This window comes from Stegodyphus dumicola, chromosome 2, assembly GCF_044657685.1.
Source record: "Stegodyphus dumicola isolate Sdum_Otavi_A_Nest chromosome 2, ASM4465768v1".
In the NCBI taxonomy this organism is placed as follows: Eukaryota; Metazoa; Arthropoda; class Arachnida; order Araneae; family Eresidae; genus Stegodyphus; species Stegodyphus dumicola.
Window position 1 is genome coordinate 88141772 of NC_140769.1, and position 19544 is coordinate 88161315.

General features: G+C 33.7%; 2 protein-coding genes across 4 annotated transcripts in view; one reads left to right on the plus strand and one right to left on the minus strand.

Annotated features, from left to right (window-relative positions):
* Rich (Guanine nucleotide exchange factor subunit Rich) overlaps positions 1-17525 on the minus strand; it is a 153066-nt gene extending 135541 nt beyond the window's left edge. For 2 of the 3 annotated variants that reach the window (XM_035353446.2, XM_035353445.2), the window contains exons 1-3: positions 17294-17524; positions 10645-10752; positions 2935-3014 (exon numbers count right to left, since the gene is read on the minus strand). In XM_035353446.2, the coding sequence (XP_035209337.1) occupies positions 2935-3014; positions 10645-10752; positions 17294-17431 (326 nt within the window). In that variant the 5' untranslated portion in view covers positions 17432-17524. Of the gene's footprint in view, positions 1-2934; positions 3015-10644; positions 10753-17293 lie in introns of all 3 variants that reach the window. The other variant, XM_085810847.1, reaches the window with a different exon arrangement.
* A 337-nt stretch (positions 17526-17862) lies between these two features.
* The window catches only part of mago (mago, exon junction complex subunit), a 32068-nt gene continuing 30386 nt past the window's right edge, over positions 17863-19544 (plus strand). Inside the window, exons 1-2 of the mRNA XM_035353444.2 lie at positions 17863-18074; positions 18167-18225. Of these exons, the coding sequence (XP_035209335.1) occupies positions 17984-18074; positions 18167-18225 (150 nt within the window). The 5' untranslated portion in view covers positions 17863-17983. The remainder of the gene's footprint in view (positions 18075-18166; positions 18226-19544) is intronic.

The window sequence follows — 19544 nt, forward strand, 5'->3', positions numbered from 1 at the left end:
TACAATAAATAAATTTTAAAGTTGCATTTCTCCAAAAACTTCGCCTTAGGATTGTTGTATTTATCAGAAGCAATTAGGGTGCAAGGTGTGCTCCTTATCATTATCACTACATGAAAAAGGATATTTTATATACAGTACTATTAAACACTGAAGAATGACATGCTGAATTGTGAATTCTGCCAAAAACCACAAAAAAGCCAGAGACATCAACAGAATTATGATGTAATTGGGATGTAATGAAACAATAAACTCTGACTACTGTCGACAGATGGGCTGACCGAGAAAAAATTTGACATCTAAGTGGCCAGCATTTGTTAGCCACAAGATATTTATTTTTAATTTTTACAATAATGTCAAACCTCATGCAGCTTTAATTATGTGGCAGAAATAGCTAGTTTTAGTTGGGAAACTTGGAAAAAAACTTGGATGACGGTGGTCGTTTACTCAGCTTCTCTTAATAGAATTTTGATTTGAATGGAGAATCATTCCCATTTTTTTATTTAAAATTAATCTTGAACCATGTATATAGTGTAATACAGTAGCTGTACATAAATAGTCACAGCAATTTGGCTTGAATTGTGATTCGAGTCTGAATTGGTGTACGAAATCAAAAGCTCTCCCAAAGCAAAAATTGTCGACTAAAACATTAAAGATAATGGTTATTTCAAGAAATTAAATCGGTTTTATATTTTATGTCTATATATTCTCTGCCTCTCTCTTTGTTTTCCCCCCAACTAAAAAGTAAGTAGAACTTCTAAACATACTTAACAAATAAAATATTAAAAGAATTTTATACAGTCAAAAGTCGTTAATTCGGACACCCATAATTCGGAATGATCTATAATCCGGACCTCAAAACTAAAAACTTTCTGCGCATGCGCCGTGTTGACACATGCGCATAGGCGTTTACACGTGCGCGTAAGACCTTTTATGACTGCGCATATGAGTGTGCACAAGTGCAGAATACGTTTTCGCGTGCACGTTTTATGTAGAATGGATGTATAAGCTAAAATTATCTAATTATCTATTTCAGTTAATGTTGATGATTGCGTTGTTCCTTAATTTTCGAATTGGATCCGGCTTATTATTTTTTGCAGACTGTAAGAGCAATTTTATAAAAGTAAGCTTAAACTTTCGATTATACCAAATAGAATTTCCGATATATATTTGTTAATATGTAAAGGATCTAAAGCGAAAGTATGTTTTGAAATCCGAAATCTGTTTATCAATTTCACGCTGCTCGGCGGGGGGGAACGCCGTGTAATGAATTGGAAGTTGATCTGTCAGCATTATCCTTATCTTCAGCGCAGATGTTTTTATTTTATTTGGCTTATAATTCCTTACCAAATGTAGTATTTCATCTCGATATGCTCCGTCTTTGATATGATTTAAAACATGTTCCTCGTCATTATAATTCGCTTCCGATAGCGAAGAAAATGACAGAGGTTATCGAAAACGAAAAAATTTCGATTGACAAATTAGTCGGTGTTCTCGACACAGCAATTATAGGACTTGAACAGCGGAACTTTGTAACTGAACAAGAAATTATGTCTGTTTAATAGAATTAAAGAGAAAGTATTATCACATGAAATGAAGCAAAACTTAAACAACTTACATTGAAAGAAATGTTTAATAAAGTAAACAAATAAATATTAAGCTTTTTCTTTTTGCAAATTTTGATACCCTTTAGATCATAATTGTTCTTTATTTCATAAATTACGGTTTCATATTTTTAATTTTAGAATTTCTGCATGCCATCTTACGAGATTTAAACTGATGATCTATAATCCGGAAAAATCGATAATCCGGAATCGCCGAAGTCCCGACGAGTCCGGATTAACGACTTTTGACTGTAATAAACATAAAAGAATATTGATAGCTGTTAGATAAAAACTGAGGAATTCTCATCTGCAGCATCAAATTTCAACTGTCATGTCAAAGACTAAAGCAAATGGAGAAATTTAACACTATAAATGGTAGAATAGAAGAGAAACACGTCAATGTGACAATTAAAATTGCATTAACAACTTTATATTTAGCGTACATATATTAAAACAATCGATTTCGAGAGCAGCTAAAGGTCCTTCCTCATCAGGAGAAAGAAATTACTAGAAAGGGGAAAAAAGAATAAAAATAAAACATCGGCAAAGGAGTCTTAGAAACACATGGTCGTCATCAGCACTGCCCGTGGTCATAACCGGATTTTGAATCAGAGTTACACTGGCCGCCTACTTTTACTGAGCCAGGCTATCTGATCAAACATATAACACATACACTAAAATGAAAAAAAAGGTTCAGACCTCTTTTATTCAAGGTTCAGACTTGGTATGTGAAGGTGCAGTTGCCCCCCACTCGCTATTTTTTTTTTTTTTTTTTTTTTTTTTTTTTTTTTTTCATTTTAGTCTATGTGTTATATGTTTGATCAGATAGCTTGGCTCAGTAAAAGTAGGCGGCCAGTGTAACTCTGATTCAAAATGCGGTTACGACCACGTGATTCTGAGACTCCTTTGCCGATGCTTTATTTTTCATCTTTTTTCCCCTTTCTAGTAATTTCTTTCTTCTGATGAGGAGGGACCTTTAGCTGCCTTCAAAATCGATTGAGTGTTTTGATATATGTACGCTAAATACAAGGTTGTTATTGCGATTTTGAATATAAATAGTTTCAGAATCTAAGCATGGATTTTTCTTGCTTTCTGGAAGATGAGTTCTAGAGATTTGCTGAGATATTCCCTTAAGTTCCTCTATATTAAAGCACAGTGAAGTCACAGACATGCAATATAACACTGGCTCACAGAATATTATTGAATATGCAATATCTATCTGCATGATTATTACAAATTATCAAAAAATACTTAATATGAAAGTCAAGCGCACAATTTAAGGAAATTCTCTTAAATTATTTTCATTAAAATGAAATGATCTTGATATGCTTACTTGCTATCCAATTGCTCATACAGACTTTTTACAGAATCATCAATATCAACATTGTAAAACAGAAGATGATTCAAACAAGTCTAAAAAAAATGCATATAAAAAAGAAATTATTCTATACATTGTTTTTCTTTTTGACTCAAGAACATTTATATATATAAAAAAGAGAGAATTTCAATTAATTAAATTTTACAGGAACAAGCTCAGCACAAAATTATGTTTTCTAAAATTTGAGTCAACTTCCAAAGCCATATTTTAATACATCCAATTTTCAACATGTTTCAACAAATAACTGAAAATAAAATTGTTAATAATAACTTGAAAATAATTTTACATCTAAAAAACCAAAATTAGCCTTACTTTTTATTTTACAGAAATTACATCCTAATTTTATATACAGTCCAACCTATTTACAGTAAAATCATAAGAATGCTAGTAAAAATTCATTATTCATGAAACTCTTTATAAAACAAATACAGCAAGAATGACAAATACTGTCAATATATAGTACTCTCAACTAATTGTGCATTGTCTCAGCTAACTGTACTGTTTTTTACAATAATATTGTAAAAAAAATATTGAAAAGCACATAGGCTAATGAGGTACAGTGTTCCCTCGCCACTTCGCACTTCATGTTTTGCGGCTTCAGTGCTTCGCGGGTTTTTCCAAAATATTCATCAAAAAATAAAAATGAAAAAATATAACCATGTTGGCAGCCACATTGCAAAAAGGAATGTTGTTTCATGTTAATGCATGCGAGAGAAGTATCCCTGCATGTCAAAGAGATGAGTTGACTCAGAGTACATACCACGGGCTCTCATAAAGGTGCATGATTGGTTTCGGTGCAACATCTACCAATGAGTACGAGTGGATTTATACGAGTGAGTTGATTGCCTACTCATCATTGCAGGATCACCTAGCATATTCCCTTGTATCTGGCCAGTTTTGTCCATGATGTTGACTGTCTCACATACTGTATTTTAGTGTTGTATTGGCGATAACGTTTTTTGTTAAAGTGACAACTTTTTTTATTAATTAAGCCCTTATAATGCCGCCTAAGTGCTCCCTCTGAGGTGCCCAAGAGGACGAAGAAGAAGATGACCATCAGTGAAAAAGTGAAACTTTTAGATATGATCAAAGAGGGCAGAAGTTATACATCTGTGGCACGCCACTACGGGGTGAATGAATCTACAGTGCGGTACATCAAGAAAGAGGAAGCAAACATCTACACTGCTAAACCTTCAAAACCTAAAAAAATAACCTTCAATAAAGAAGCAAAACATGTGGTAACTCCACATGATAAGAGAATTGTGAAAATGGAAGATACACTGCCATTGTGGATTGCTGATTGCAGAAAAAAAACAGCGAGTTTGGATGCTAATATGATCAGGACAAAGGCCAAAGCTCTCTCCGACCAAATCTTGCCCGATGACGACAATGAAGAGGCTGAAGAAGGCGCTGACGAACCCCAAGCCAGTAATAGCGCTGCCAGGAGTGATTCGCCTACTCGAGGACGAGGCTTTTCAGCCAGCAAAGGATGGTTCAAAAATTTCAAAAAAGATACAGCCTCAGAAATGCACTTCTGTACGGTGAGGCTTCCTCTGCTGACAACGATGCTGCTTGTCGTTACATGGAGGAAGAGTTTCCTAACCTCATCAGTGAGGAAGGATACCTCCCTGAACAACTTTTCAACATGGATGAAACATGCCTTTTTTGGAAGAGGATGCCTTCACGCACATTCCTCTTCAAGGACGATGTGAAGAGGCCAGGCTTGAAGGCTCACAAAGACTGTGTGACTATCATCATGGCTGGCAACGCTGCAGGTTTTATGCTTAAGCCAGACCTTATTTATAAAGCCAAAAATACACTGGCATTAAAAAACAAAAATACGGATCTGTTGCCCGTGTTCTGAATGCATAACCAAAAGGCCTGGATAATGAAAGCTCTGACCCTTGAATGGTTCCTCCATTGCTTCATTCCCCAGGTGAAGCTGTATCTGGCTGAAAAGGGGCCTCCCTTTTAAGGTCCCTTTCTTGATGGACTGTGCAGGCCATGCAATATGACGGTGTGCAGATAGAGTTTCTAACCCCGAACACTACATCTCTAATTCAGCCGATGGATCAAGGTGTCATTCGTGCCTTTAAGACACTCTACACTCGGTCCAGCACAGAGGGCCTCATCTCGGCAATTGAGGATGCCAATGACGAATTCACCTTGAAAGCATACTGGTACAGTTAGGACATTGCCTCATGTTTATCTAATATTTAGCGAGCCTTAAAAAACTTCACTTCTGAAGAAGTTTATCACTCAGCTGGCTCACATCATAAGATATGAAGGATTTGTCAACACGACAAAAGAAGACATAAGCACCTTATATCACATATAGACATAAGCATATAGACATAAGCACCTTATATCACCTTTGCCCCGCGGACCCACTGACCGATGAAGACTTCCTTGAGATGACAAAGTCTGCAAGTGAGGAAGAAAACAAAGAGGAAGATGAAGAAGAAACTGAAAAGCATGGCAATCTGCCACGCTTTTCAGTCAGCTCTGGAGAATCTGCAACAATTGTACAACATGGCAGGAGCGAAGCAACAATTTGCACATGACATTGACAACAATATGGTTCGAGCTGTCGAGTTCAGCAATTCTGTTGACGGGGTTATGTCCTTGTACAGGGGAATTTTGAAGGTGAAAAAAAAAAAAAAAAAAAAGACAGCAACTACCCATTACCATGTTTCTCCCCAAGGTAAAGCCCCCAGCTCTACCATCAGTGCCTCCAGCAGAAGAGTCTCTGCTTCTGAGCCTAAAGCTTCTACGAGTCAAGTGAGAGCCTCTTCTCTGCCACCAACACAAGACTCTTCGCCTCTCTCAGAAAGCAATGTTGATTAATGTTTATTACTGTATAAGGTTTTATAATTAACCTTATTAATTAGCACTGACATATTTAAGTAAATACGTATACTGTTGTTATTTTTGTCTTAAATGTGTAAAGTATAAATACTGTTTACATATTTAAAGCATTCTTGTACCCACATACACAAAAATTCCTAGAGGCAAATCCTACTTCGTGGTTTTTCAGCTTTCGCGGAAGGTTCTGGTCCCCATTAACCGCAAAAATGAGGGATCACTGTATACTCAAAATGGCCAGGATTTGTAATAAACAAATAGTAGATTTTTCTAATTATTTATTAAATATTATAGTACTTCATATATAAACAAAAACAATTTTAGGAAATTATACATAATTTATTCATTCAAGACTAATACACAGGTCAAAATGTATCACAAAATACCACACAAAGAAAAATAAAGAAACAAACAAGTATAATTTTTAAAAAATTTAGAAAGTCAAGCATTACAATTACAGCAAAAGCTTAATAACCTCCACCAGACCTGGAAAAAAAAATTCCATCCCCTCTAAACAAAATATAGATTGTACTTTTTATTCCTAAAGAACCCACCTTATATACAGCCTAATACCTAGAAAATAGGTCATTCTTCACTTTTCCAGATTTTATCTTTAAAGAAAACATGTAAGGGTTGCTGAACTTCCATGATGGAAATACTAAGATCAGTTGTCTTTTTAAATACACTCATGTCCATAAATTAAGGATAATTTGGAGTCACACGGAAATCGAACTCTAAAATAAATATATCACCTGTAAAATCACTACACACATCTTCAAGAATCATATGCAAATTTTAGGAAGTAACCAGATGACACCAATGGTACATAACAATGACGAGAGTGTAAGAGAGTGATATATAAGAAATACAGGCAAAGAAGTAAAATTGTTCGCAGGCGCTTTATAAGCATTTCAGTGCCATAACCGAATAGTTATGACACAAAAGATGCATTTGGATGATTTTTTACGTGGTAGAATTATCGGCCGTCTGGAATGTGGGCGTACCCAACTGGAAGTATCAGACAAACTTGGAATTGCCCAGAGTGTCATCTCCAGGCTTTGGCAACGATTCCAAGATGATGGTAATGTGAGTAGACGTTACAGCACAGTCGCCCCAGAGTTACAACGCCGAATGAGGACCGGTATTTGGCAGTTTCTGCCAAAATAAACAGGCAGAGCAGAGCTTCTGACCTGTCTCGTCAGCTCTCTTCAGCCACTGCTACGATAATTTCAAGGCAGACCGTGTACAGACACTTAGGACAGATTGGTCTATATGCTCGTAGACCTGTCAGATGCGTTCCACTTACTGCAACTCACTGTCGCCTGCGGTTAGCCTGGAGTAGAGAGCATGCATTGTGGACACCGCAACAGTGGGCTTGTGTGATGTTTTCCGAAGAGTCCAGGTTTAGCTTGCAGTCTGATTCTCACCAGACTTTCATATGGATAGTCCAGGTACCCGTTACCACCACGAAAACATCATTGAAAGACACCATTAAGGTGGTGCAGGAGTGCTCGTTTGGGGTGGAATTATTCTGGGTTCCAGAAATCACCTGCATGTTCAAATTGAAACCATGACAAGCCAAATCTATTAGGACGTCATTCTAGAACAACATGTACGTTTGTTTCGGGGCGCCATGGGTGCACAATTTGTGTTTATGGATGACAACGCCCGTCCTCACCGTGCAAACATCGTAAGCGAATACCTTCAATCGGAGGATTTCACCCGTATGGACTGGCCAGCATTCTCACCGGACCTTGAATCCAGTAGAGCACGTGTGGGACATGCTTAACCGATGAGTTGCAGCCCGTCAACCTCCTCCTACATGTCTACTGGAACTTTGGAGAGCATTGCTTTTTGAGTGGTGTAATATCCAAGATCAGATCGATAATTTGATACTCAGCATGCCTAGGCATTGTAGGGACTGTATTGCATCGTCTGGGAGACATACAATGTATTAACAATCATACCAACCATGTAATATTGGTTTTTTGTAAATAGTTTTTTTTTTTATTATTATTTGCTCCAGGTAGGAAAAATCGCTAATTTTTTTAATTTCAAACATATAGCATCTTTTTTTGTTCTTTACATTTTGTTTAATAAATAAGCTTTACAAATAAGTCAAATTTGTTTTGCTTCTAACACTTCCTTTGCCTGATTTTGCATTGTCCTTAATTTATGGACATGAGTGTATTTATTTTGAAGCTTAACACAAGTTTTCTTCATTAAATAAAATGTAAATATAACATCTCAATTACAGAAAAAGAGAGACAGCAGCTGTTGTTTTTTCCCAAGAGAAACAGGAAGTTCTCTAATATAAAGCTGATTACGCATAAGATATTGTATTTATACTTGTTAACTGTCTTTTTGCATAAGACCTCAGAATATCAAGAGCACATTTGTGCGGCCATTTCATATACAAACTCTTTTATTATCTAGAAAACACTTCAGAAAATGTACTCAGCCTGCATATTTGCCACATACAATATCTAAAAATACAATAATTTAAACAAATTTTTTAAAAAAATTCTTTAAATCTTAATTTGAAAGAAAATGCTTCCTCTAAACTAGGGGTCTTCAACCCGTGGCCCGCGATGCCTGATATTATTTGAGATAAAATTTTCTGAAAATGACGAATTTTAGTCAGTTTGCCTTATTTGCAACAACAATGTAGCTGTGACGAAGGAATGCATTAAGAGACATTATGATACTAAGCACAGTGAGAAATATTCTGCATTGGAAGGTCATTTTCGAAGTGATAAGGTGAGTAAATTAAAATCAAAACTAAATTTTCAGCAGATTTTCTTCACCACAGCGAATAAAGAATCTGAAAATAGTGTTCGTATTAGTTACAAGATAGCAGAAAAAATTGCTAAGCATAGAAAACCTTTTGCTTATGGAGAATTTGCAAAAGAATGTCTTCAGAATGCAGTTGATGTGCTTTGTCCATCACAGGCTCAAGATCGAATATTAGCTTGTCTGGTGTGACAGTAGCTAGGCGCATAGAGGATCTCGCAACAGATATATTCAGTAAATTAAAATCCAAAGGCAAACAATTTGAGTTTTATTCTGTAGCGATGGGTGAATCAACAGATGCAAAAGATAATTCACAAGTAGCCACTTTTATTCGTGGTGTTGATAGAGACAATTGTAGAGGAATTAGCGCCAGTATCGTTGCACTCAAAGGTACAACATGAGGAACGGATTTGTATTTGAATCTGACACAAACTTTGGATAAATATGAGTTAGACTTCAGTAATATATCTGCTATAACCCCGGATGGTGCTAAATGTATGATTGGAGAGAAAATAGAAGTAACAACATTATTTCAATCTGATGTGAAGGCAAGTGGAAATAATACTATGATGACTTTTCCACTGCATCATGCACCAAGAAAATTTATGTAAGAAGTCCTTCTCAAACTTCGAACATGTGATGAATGTTGTTGTAAAAGTGGTTAATTTCATTCGGTCTAAAGGACTTGATCGCAGACAATTTCAATAGTTCTTGAGCAATTTGGAAGCTGAATATGGTGATGTTGTGTATTATGTGGAAATACGTTGGTTGAGTGGAGGAAAGATGCTTCAGCGCCTGTTTTCTTTGAAGAGCGAAGTTCAAGAATTCATGTAATCTAAAGGGAAATCTATTCACAAATTCAGTGATGAGAAATGGTTGAGAGACTTTGCATTTCTTGTCGATATTACAGGCCATCTCAATGATTTTAACAATTGCTTACTGGGAAAAGATCTACTTGTTCGTAATCTTTATTACTTTGTGAAAGCTTCTGAAACAAAATTAATCCTGTGCGAAAGTCAGTTGCTAAATAAGAATTTCACTCACTTTGCAAAATTGATGGAGTGCATGAAGAATTCTACAACATGAAATTCAAATAATTATGTACAATGCACTTCAAATTTGAAAGAGGAATTCAAAAGCAAATTTATGCGAAAATGAAATTTTTATCAGAATGTTCTCCTCGCCATTTTCAGTAAATGTTGGAAGTGTTCCACCTAAACTTCAATTAGAATTTATAGATTTACAGTGTAACTTCAGTAAAATGCAAGTTTCTTGAAAATCCTACGCTAATTTATTTTTATTCGATGTACGTGAAGTTTCGAAGTACGTGACCAAAGACAAGTATCCAGGAATTCGTAAACATGCACTCTTCATATCTTCTATCTTTGGCAGTACCCACAAATGTGAACAGCATTTTAGTAAAATGAAAATCCTAAAATCAAAACAAGAACACGGCTGACAGACAGACATTTGGAGGAAATTTTACAAATTGCAACAACACAGATTAAACCGGATACTGAAGCTTTAATCAGGGAAAAACAATGTTGAATTTCACATTAAAACTAAAGTAACTACCATGTCCCACCAGTAATGTTTTTTTTTTTTTTTCGTAAATGCATTTTCTAACATCATTTTGTACAATCATCCTTATGCTTTTTTTTTTTTTCCATAGTTAAAAAAAGTTGCAAAACATTTTAATTTGATTTGACTTTTTGGAACCAATGTGTGTATGTATATATATATATATACAAATCTGTAACATTATTTCTTCACCTAGAATCAATTGTAGCCTTGCAAAATAAACCTCCTCTTTTTTTTAATAAATTTTCTGACTACACTATTTTTTGACAGACATGTGGCCCGCGAATATTTGTGAATTTATTGATGTGGCCCTTGGGCGTGAAAGGTTGAAGACCCCTACTCTAAACAATTTGTTTCTTACAAATTAATTAGTTTATGTTTTTAGTATATATGTATATATTTCCTGATGTAGAACTACTAACTTACAGTGACAACAATCATTAAGGAATCTGGTTTCCATTCTGCAAGCTGATTTGCTCCAAAAGCAGCTATGGATTCTTTACTCCTTCTATAACATGTAACTTCAACACAAGGCTAGAAAGAGGGGAAAAAAAATTAATTTTAATTTCATTAGTTAATTTTTGACTTTATAACTTGAAAGAGACTAAATACATAAATATTTAAGATTGCAATACTTAATTACATTAAGACCACTCTTCTGGTCAATACTTTGGATAAAGCCATATAAATACTAGGAAAAAGGTTACGCCTTTAGTTTCTAAAGGTAGAGAAAACATGGAAACTAAGGTACCTAATTTTTCCAGGAGCAAAAAATAAAAACTGTAACTAATATTCCTCTCTTCCTCTTTAAATACAATAAAATATATCAACTTTATTACTTTGATGGAAATACTTCAGAAATGTCATTTAAAAGAATACTTATCATGTAATTTAAAGAAAACAGAGAGGTTTATTTCTTAAATGATGTGAAATTTAAAATATGTAGGTAAGTTGAAAAATAAGTTTCCCTGTCGACTGTGGTCAGAGTTGTGTATGAAAGTCAAAAAATAGAATGAGTCATTAAAGATATGGCATACCTTTATTTTTCCACATAGGTACCAAGTACATTGAGACATTTGTCATATCGCTTGATAAGCTTCAAAAATCCCTCCAGGAAAAAATCAGGGCTTTGCATATAGAAGAAGCGTTGAATGGCTTGTTTCACTTCAGTATTCCTTCCAAAGTGCCTTTCCCCGAGATTTTTCTTCAAAGCCGGAACATCTCGTGCGTTATCATGAAGATGGCAATGACTTTCTGTTTCAGATTGTGACGGGGGATGAAACATGGGTCCACCATTTCACGCCAGAATCGAAGGCCGCATCTATGGAGTGGAAACATCCATCATCACCTGTCCGAAAGAAGTTCAAGACAACTCCCTCTGCAGGTAAAGTGCTCCTCACAGTTTTCTGGGATGCCCAAGGAGTTTTGTTGCTGGACTTTTTGGAGGTTGGAACCATCAATGCTATGCACTGTGACACCCTGTCGAAATTGAAAGAGGCGATTCGGAAAAAGCGGCTTGGCCTTCTCACATCGCGTTCTGCTGTTGGATGACAATGCCAGACCACATTTGGCGACGGCAACGCAAAACCATATTGCAACTCTTGGTTGGGAGCGCCTACACCATCCACCATACAGTCCTGATCTCGCACCAAGCGACTTCCATCTGTTTCTGGCTTTAAGAAAAAACTCGGGGGAAGGCGCTTTGGAAGCAATACTGAAGTGAAACAAGCCATTCAACGCTTCTTCCATATGCAATGCCCTGATTTTTTCCTGAAGGGCTTTTTGAAGCTTATCAAGCGATATGAAAAATGTCTCAATGTACTTGGTACCTATGTGGAAAAATAAAGGTATGTCATATCTTTAATGTCTCATTCTATTTTTTGACTTTCATACACAACTCTGACCACAGTCGACAGGGGAAACTTATTTTTCAACTTATCCCCGTAGTATACAATGTTAAAAAAGAAAAGCTTACTCTTTAATATAGGAAGTTAAAACTTAAATGTATACATTACCTATCCTTAAAACTATTGCATAATACAAAATGTAAAATATTCCTAAAAGTTTGATATTATATATGGATAATGCAATTATTATTACATCGGTTGATCTTTACATTATGGTAACTTGGCGTTTTTTTGGCGACCAACTCTCCTACAGCAACCCTCTATTTTTTTTTCCCGCCGCCATTTTGTCTTCACGAAGTAAAGACATGTTTCTTTTCTTTTTATCTACTGAACACTTCTTCCAACAATCTACTAGCCGAATTACACTTATGCTAGAAATTTTATCTAACAAAACTGCTTAATCATGACAAATATTCACTGCAAAATTGGGAAAAAGTGCACAATACCATACTCCTTACGCGTTTTTCAAAATAACACATACACATAAACCATGTACACGCCGACTTATTTTTACTTAAAAAAACATCCCAGAATTGCACAAAAATGGCATTGCGCACACTCTTCACTATATCCATGTACACTGCTTTTTTCTCATAAATTAGAAAAATTTCACGAAAATACAAGACAATTTTCTCAATCTTTAAACCCGGTAAAAAGAACATATATGAAATTACCTGATCGCGAAAAAGTATTTACCCTTTCCAAATATGAACATTTCCAAATATAAAATAAATAAAATATCCAAAAACTTTTACCTCTAAATCATCTATTACATTATACACGTCACCAACGAATTCATACCGCAAGCATTACAAATACTTAGTATCAAATATTTAAATTATTTCCATGCACATTTACTTCAACTTAAACGTGTACCAAATTCCTACAAACATAAAATTCACAAAATAACTATCATTTAATTAAAATATCACTAAACCATGTACACGTCGACTTATTTTTACTTAAAAAAACATCCCAGAATTGCACAAAAATGGCATTGCGCACACTCTTCACTATATCCATGTACACTGCTTTTTTCTCATAAATTAGAAAAATTTCACGAAAATACATGACAATTTTCTCAATCTTTAAACCCGGTAAAAAGAACATATATGAAATTACCTGATCGTGAAAAAGTAATGAACATTTCCACATATAAAATAAATAAAATATCCAAAAACTTTTACCTCGAAATCATCTATTACATTATACACGTCACCAACGAATTCATACCGCAACCATTACAAATATTTAGTGTCAGATATTTAAATTATTTCCATGCACATTTACTTCAACTAAAACGTATACCAAATTCCTACAAACATAAAATTCACAAAATAACTATCATTTAATTAAAATATAATTAAATTCAAAAACACTATTTAAAATATAAATGAGCACATGCATTAAATTAATACATACATAAATACCCATTTCGAATTCACTTTAGTTATGGCCATGGGATCCAAAAATTCATGAACACTGTTTCACACAACATAGAATAAAGCCAAATACAAAATTTCCAGATTTTTTCCCGATTTCCCCCCTTTTCCGATTAAAGAACCGTAATTCGTCCATTAATATCACATGACATATCCCATGATCTCTCATTTCCCTCATACAAAATAATGTGTAATCGGAACTGAGTACTGCTCACATTATTACCAAAGTGCCAGGTAGTAACCTTTATCGCCTCCAAAATGTCGCCAAACTACCAGTTACCATATTGTAAAGATCAACCATTACATCCAACTAAATAATAACAACAAATAAAATAAAAAGGGACAGAAAGAAAATAAACATTCTAAAATGAATACTGTTTGGAAAAAATGATAAAATTGTTAAGTAAAAACCAGTTTAAAATAATAAATCCAATAAAAACTTAATATTATATTTTTTTACATTCAGAACTCAAGGTTCCATACAAAAAATTTGATACAGACTAAAAAATGAAGAAATTATCTTAAATTCATCAGATAATTTCATTGTTCAACAAACAATTAGCAACAATGGCATGCAAAATACATATCTAATATTTCAAAATAAAAATTAAAAAGTTAAATTTGTAGTGACTTTTTCTAAACTTTTGTATAACACACACATAAAATAAAAAGACAGGAAACAAATTCAGAGACAATCAAAACAAAACTAATACAAATTAGAATATTTCAGAAAAAAACATCTACTGTAACAATTCATTTTTCTTCCTTTTTTTCCTTAAATTTATAGTATAGTATTTCTAGAAAGGATATAGAATTAATGCTTGCTACCCCATCAGATTACCTCCATAAACATTAATGGATATATGCAGCAGTGTCACACTAATATGTTATTTTTAGTGTTTCTGCTTAGAGGATTATCTGTATATTATCTTCCAAAAATGTTCTCCATCTGACACCTGACAAAGAAAAACTGTACAGTTCTTGACACAATTATATTGTTTAAAATAAAATTAAAACTTTGATGCTAATCAATCGCTGAAAAAGACAAACGAAGGTTCTACTAATCAAGAACTAATACTATTCATATTCAATGAAATTATTTCTAGTGTTGAAGAATTCAAAAATATAAATGAAGAAAACACACACATATAGAGAAAAAAAAACTGAATGCTGACTGAAAGGTAAAATATATTTCAGGGTGTCCCTTGACGAAAATTTGCGATTGGCCAGCAAGGCACAATGGCCGCTACACAAAACCAAAATAACAAGTCAAAGAAATGAATAAACTCGGTGTTAATGCACACATCAATCTATTTTCACTTTTAAAAAAATCGGGAGAATAATGACATTATATAATGTTAAAACAAAGTTATTCATCACCAAATTGAACAAAATTTAGCCAATTGAAGCTTAAAAACTACATTTTAAATCACACAATGAAATAACATAAAAAGGGAAATATCAACTTGCCATATTTAGAAATTTCTGTATCTTCAGTCTGTGACACACAAAATTCCTTAACAGCAGCCAAAAACTTTCTAAAATTATCTTAATTAGAAATGCAAACTGCTGTCACAACATAAATTCACAAAAATAAGAGTAAAAAATATCCTCCATAGTGCCGAACTGTTGGTGGCATTTCTTGCATGAACCTTTCTTGCGACAAACCCATTCAAAGCCATCTGAACAATCTTTACATTTCACTATATGCATTTCCTATGTACAAACAGGACACTTATAATGACTACTAGGTAAAACTTCATTTACACACCAGTCAATTAATGCTTTCTTTCCCCTTTCATTCCAAACCATACATAAACTTTGCATTAATCTCATCATATACAGCCATTTTTCAGTGTACAGCAAAAAATAAGCAATGTACTTTCTAACTGACATCCAAGGAAGAAGTAAGCCCTTACATGTATTTTCCCATCAGTAAAATTCACCACAATCATGCAACCAAGCACATCATAATAGCATTTCCATAATATTCAACTACTCAGGTTACCATAAATAAAACACCAATTTGGCGATAATCCAAGGGGTACGTTAAATATAAACTAACTGACTGGTATTTGCATTTTATGACATGCTTTAAATAAATATCTATTTCTTGTGAAAAATTTAATGGGGAAAGAGAAATTGAACTTGTGTTAAATAAACTCATGAATTGTGTTAGGTATGCACACAATTCATTAAGCATCACTGGTTTGGCAATTTTTTTACAGTTCTTGGAAATGGAGTAGCACCAAAATTTTTGGTATTCTTTGCTTATCGGTAGCGGATTCAGAAATGAATGCATGTATGGATGAATGGCAGTGTTCATGTATGCATGCACATGTGCATGTATGTATGTATGTGTGCACGCATATATTCAAACATATATGCACACCTACATATATTTCTGAATCTAGTCTTGATAACAGAAGGGTACCAAATCTTTTTGCTCCTAAAGAAAAGACACCTATATCTGGACACACTTGAAATCAAGAGAATTTTATTTAAAGTCTACACTGAATTAAGGTTGCTTATTAGTCAAATTTCAAATTAATTTCATTGTTCAATTACGCACACACGTGATAAATATTCTGAAGTTTGTGATACATCACTATTCTGACACTTCAGATATGTTGCCATTATCTGACACATCAACTGTCATTTTTATATGTTGATAAAAAAGTACATTTTTAAAAGTGCAATATTTTTTGTTTCCATGCATATAAATTATAATGATAAAACAGTACTTTTCCATTATTTGCCTGCTACATATTTTGGCAATACAGTATGCGCTCAATAATTCTTGTTTATGCACACACACATACAGATAGTCCTCGGACATTGCCACTGTTGGATCTTGACATGTATTTGGGTTGTCTTTAAAGAGGTCAAGAAGCATGGCAGGTGCAGAAAAGTACTGATAAAACAATTACCAATTAAAGAATTTTTTAGGAACACTTTCAAGGAAAACCAACAATTAATGCAGAAGGATCTTGAAACTTATTTTCTCTTCAGAAATGACAGTAACGAGTTTTAACATTCACAGAGCGATCATATAGCAGTAGCAGCAGATGAATATTACTTTGTAAAATGAAAAGTTTAATATGAAAACGACAACACAAAGTTTACATCTTAAAATTGCACAGAAGGAATATTTCCCAAAACTAAAGAATCCATCGGAAGGCTGAATGAGATTTTATCCACGAATTTATCTCTCATCCTAATTATAGTCAAAAATACAGTATGTAAACAACTATTTGGCAGGAAAGAATTACAACATAATTTATTACTTCTTTTAAATTAAGAGAGAATACTTAGAGAGGCATTTACAAGTGACAACACCTTGCAAGAAATCACACATAAACTTCTGAACTGGCACACGTATTAGTAAGTAATGTAAAAAAAATTGTGAAATCCTAGTATATGGTGCAGCCTTAGAGCGATTTTGAAAATTATCGCGAACACCAAAATGACCGTTTAACTACTCATCGTATATGTCCCGTTTACTGCTCATCATAATGTCGCCAAATTCCATGTGCACCGGATACTAGGATTAAACCAAAAAAATTAATTTCGTAAAGAAATATGAGGATTACGAGACGTATTAAATAGATTTAACACCAAGATTTAATTTCGATAATTCAATTGATTGACATCTGAAATAATATTTTATAATACTTGAAATTATATGAAAATAAATGTAATAAAACAGTGTTAATATTAGCATACCCTTATATACCAAATACTAATACTGTCTTCAGTTAAAACACCAAAAAGTGTACGATCTCTATTACAAAACACAGATATGGGCAAACAATTAATGTTTTGACGTTCTAGATATTTAGGCCATCCAACTGTAAAGTACATATTTACAAATCAACCAACAACGCTATAACAAGAAGTAATAGTTCGATTGTCAACTTAATTCAATCATCTTCAGCAGACAGCTGCCATGTTGTAAACATGAGCCGTCGTAAAACAACTAAACACTAAACACTTTTCGAACACTACAACTTAAGAATTTCAAATCTTAATAAAATCTGAATGCATTATTCCTTATAAATTTTCTTTTTCCTTAATTTTAAGAACTACAATTAGTTATTAAAATCTGTGTTGCAACAGTATTTAAAAAAACTACAAAGCTACCGAGAAAACTACTTTGATAAATTTTAATTACATCTTAATTATTTATCTTTATCATAGTCAAACATATATTTAGTTGACCTTTCGAAAACTCTTTTTAATATTACACGGAAGAACAAATGCATTCGCTCAAAAATAAATACGCCAACAAGCCAAAGAAACAACTCAGACTTCAACTGTTTAAACCGTTATTACAACAAAGTCTGTCAATTTCGAGTTGTGTTATATATCATTGTGAATACTTTTATAATTGTGAATTGTCTCTTGTTCATAAGAATGTCGTCAACAGATTTCTATCTTCGTTATTATGTTGGTCATAGAGGGAAATTTGGCCATGAATTTTTGGAATTTGAATTTAGACCGGACGGTAAGTACCCATTTTGTTAATCTTCTGTAAGAGTTGCATCTAATTTTCAATTAATGCATGTGTTTTAATTCTGAAATGTGGCTGTTTTTTAGGAAAGTTGAGGTATGCTAACAACTCCAACTATAAAAATGATACGATGATCAGAAAAGAAGTGAGTGTTATTTTGTATTTTTGCTGTACAAAATCAGTCCAGTTGTATTATTCTATTGCTCTTTTTTGTTAATTTTTTATTTTAATATTGAAACATGGTGATTCTTAAGAATTATTGCTTCATATAAAAAACCAAAATTTTTAAGTTTTTAGCTGGTCTTAAAATTATGTCTTGGGAAATCATTCTTCTACAATGTCTATTGATAATGTGACTCTACTAAAACGGTAAAAGCTTACAATTGGGTGCCCCTTGTTTTTTGGGGATTCCTTTTTGATGGCAAGATCGGCGTCAGGAAGACACAATTTCAAGATGTCCGCTACACAAAACCAAAATCAAAGTCAAAGAATTGCATAAACTGTGTGTCCATGTACACATCGATCTGTTTTCACTTAAAAAAACATCCTAGAATTGCACAAACTAGGCATTGCGCACTGTTTAAATTTGTCCATGTACACATCAATCTATTTTTGTTTAAAAAAAATCAGGATGCTAAAGCAAAGTTACACTATCATGGTAACCAGAAATACGATTTCATAGCCAAAATTTTACAAAAAATTGTCGCTAATCGAAGGGACACCCAATTCTACACTGGAGCCACTAAAACTTCATGGCACACTGCAGGCAACCATTTTAACGGCTAGAAATTCTTTCACTGAGGAAGTTTACAGTTACCTGAAGATTTGATCCTGGATACCAATTAGAGAATAAAAAAGCCTTATTTCTTTTCCATTTTGTGCATTTTCTAAGATTTGGTCTCTAAAGAAAACTAAGGTTGATCTTTGGATGTTGATCTTTGGATTATAGTAACTTGGCGAAAATTTGGCGACCAACTCTGCTACAGCAACCCTCTATTTTTTTTTCGCCCCCTAAAGACATGTTTCGGTACTTTTCCGTTTCGCCGGCACAAATCTCGCCAAGCAGACTTTATTGGCGACAACATACAGTATACACATAAAAAATATTTAAAAAAATGTTAGTTCTAAGAATTTTTTATTTTGAAGGCATAAACATTTTAATATCGCTTAAAATTTTATAAAAAGCCAATAAATGAAGACAATAAATTAGTAAAAAGACATTAATTTAAGAATTTACTATGCTTTCATGGTTCAACATCCTGATTCACCGGTTCATATCACGTGACCCAAGTGATCTCATCTCATGTAAACTACTCTACAAAAATCTAATGCTCTCAGTAATTATCTACGTTAATTTCAAGTTAAATCTGAATTTGGAACACAAGTTTATATGCAAGAAATATTTCAATTCGTACGAATAGCTTACTCAGAAATTATGTAAAACTGCAGTGCTTTACTTCGCTA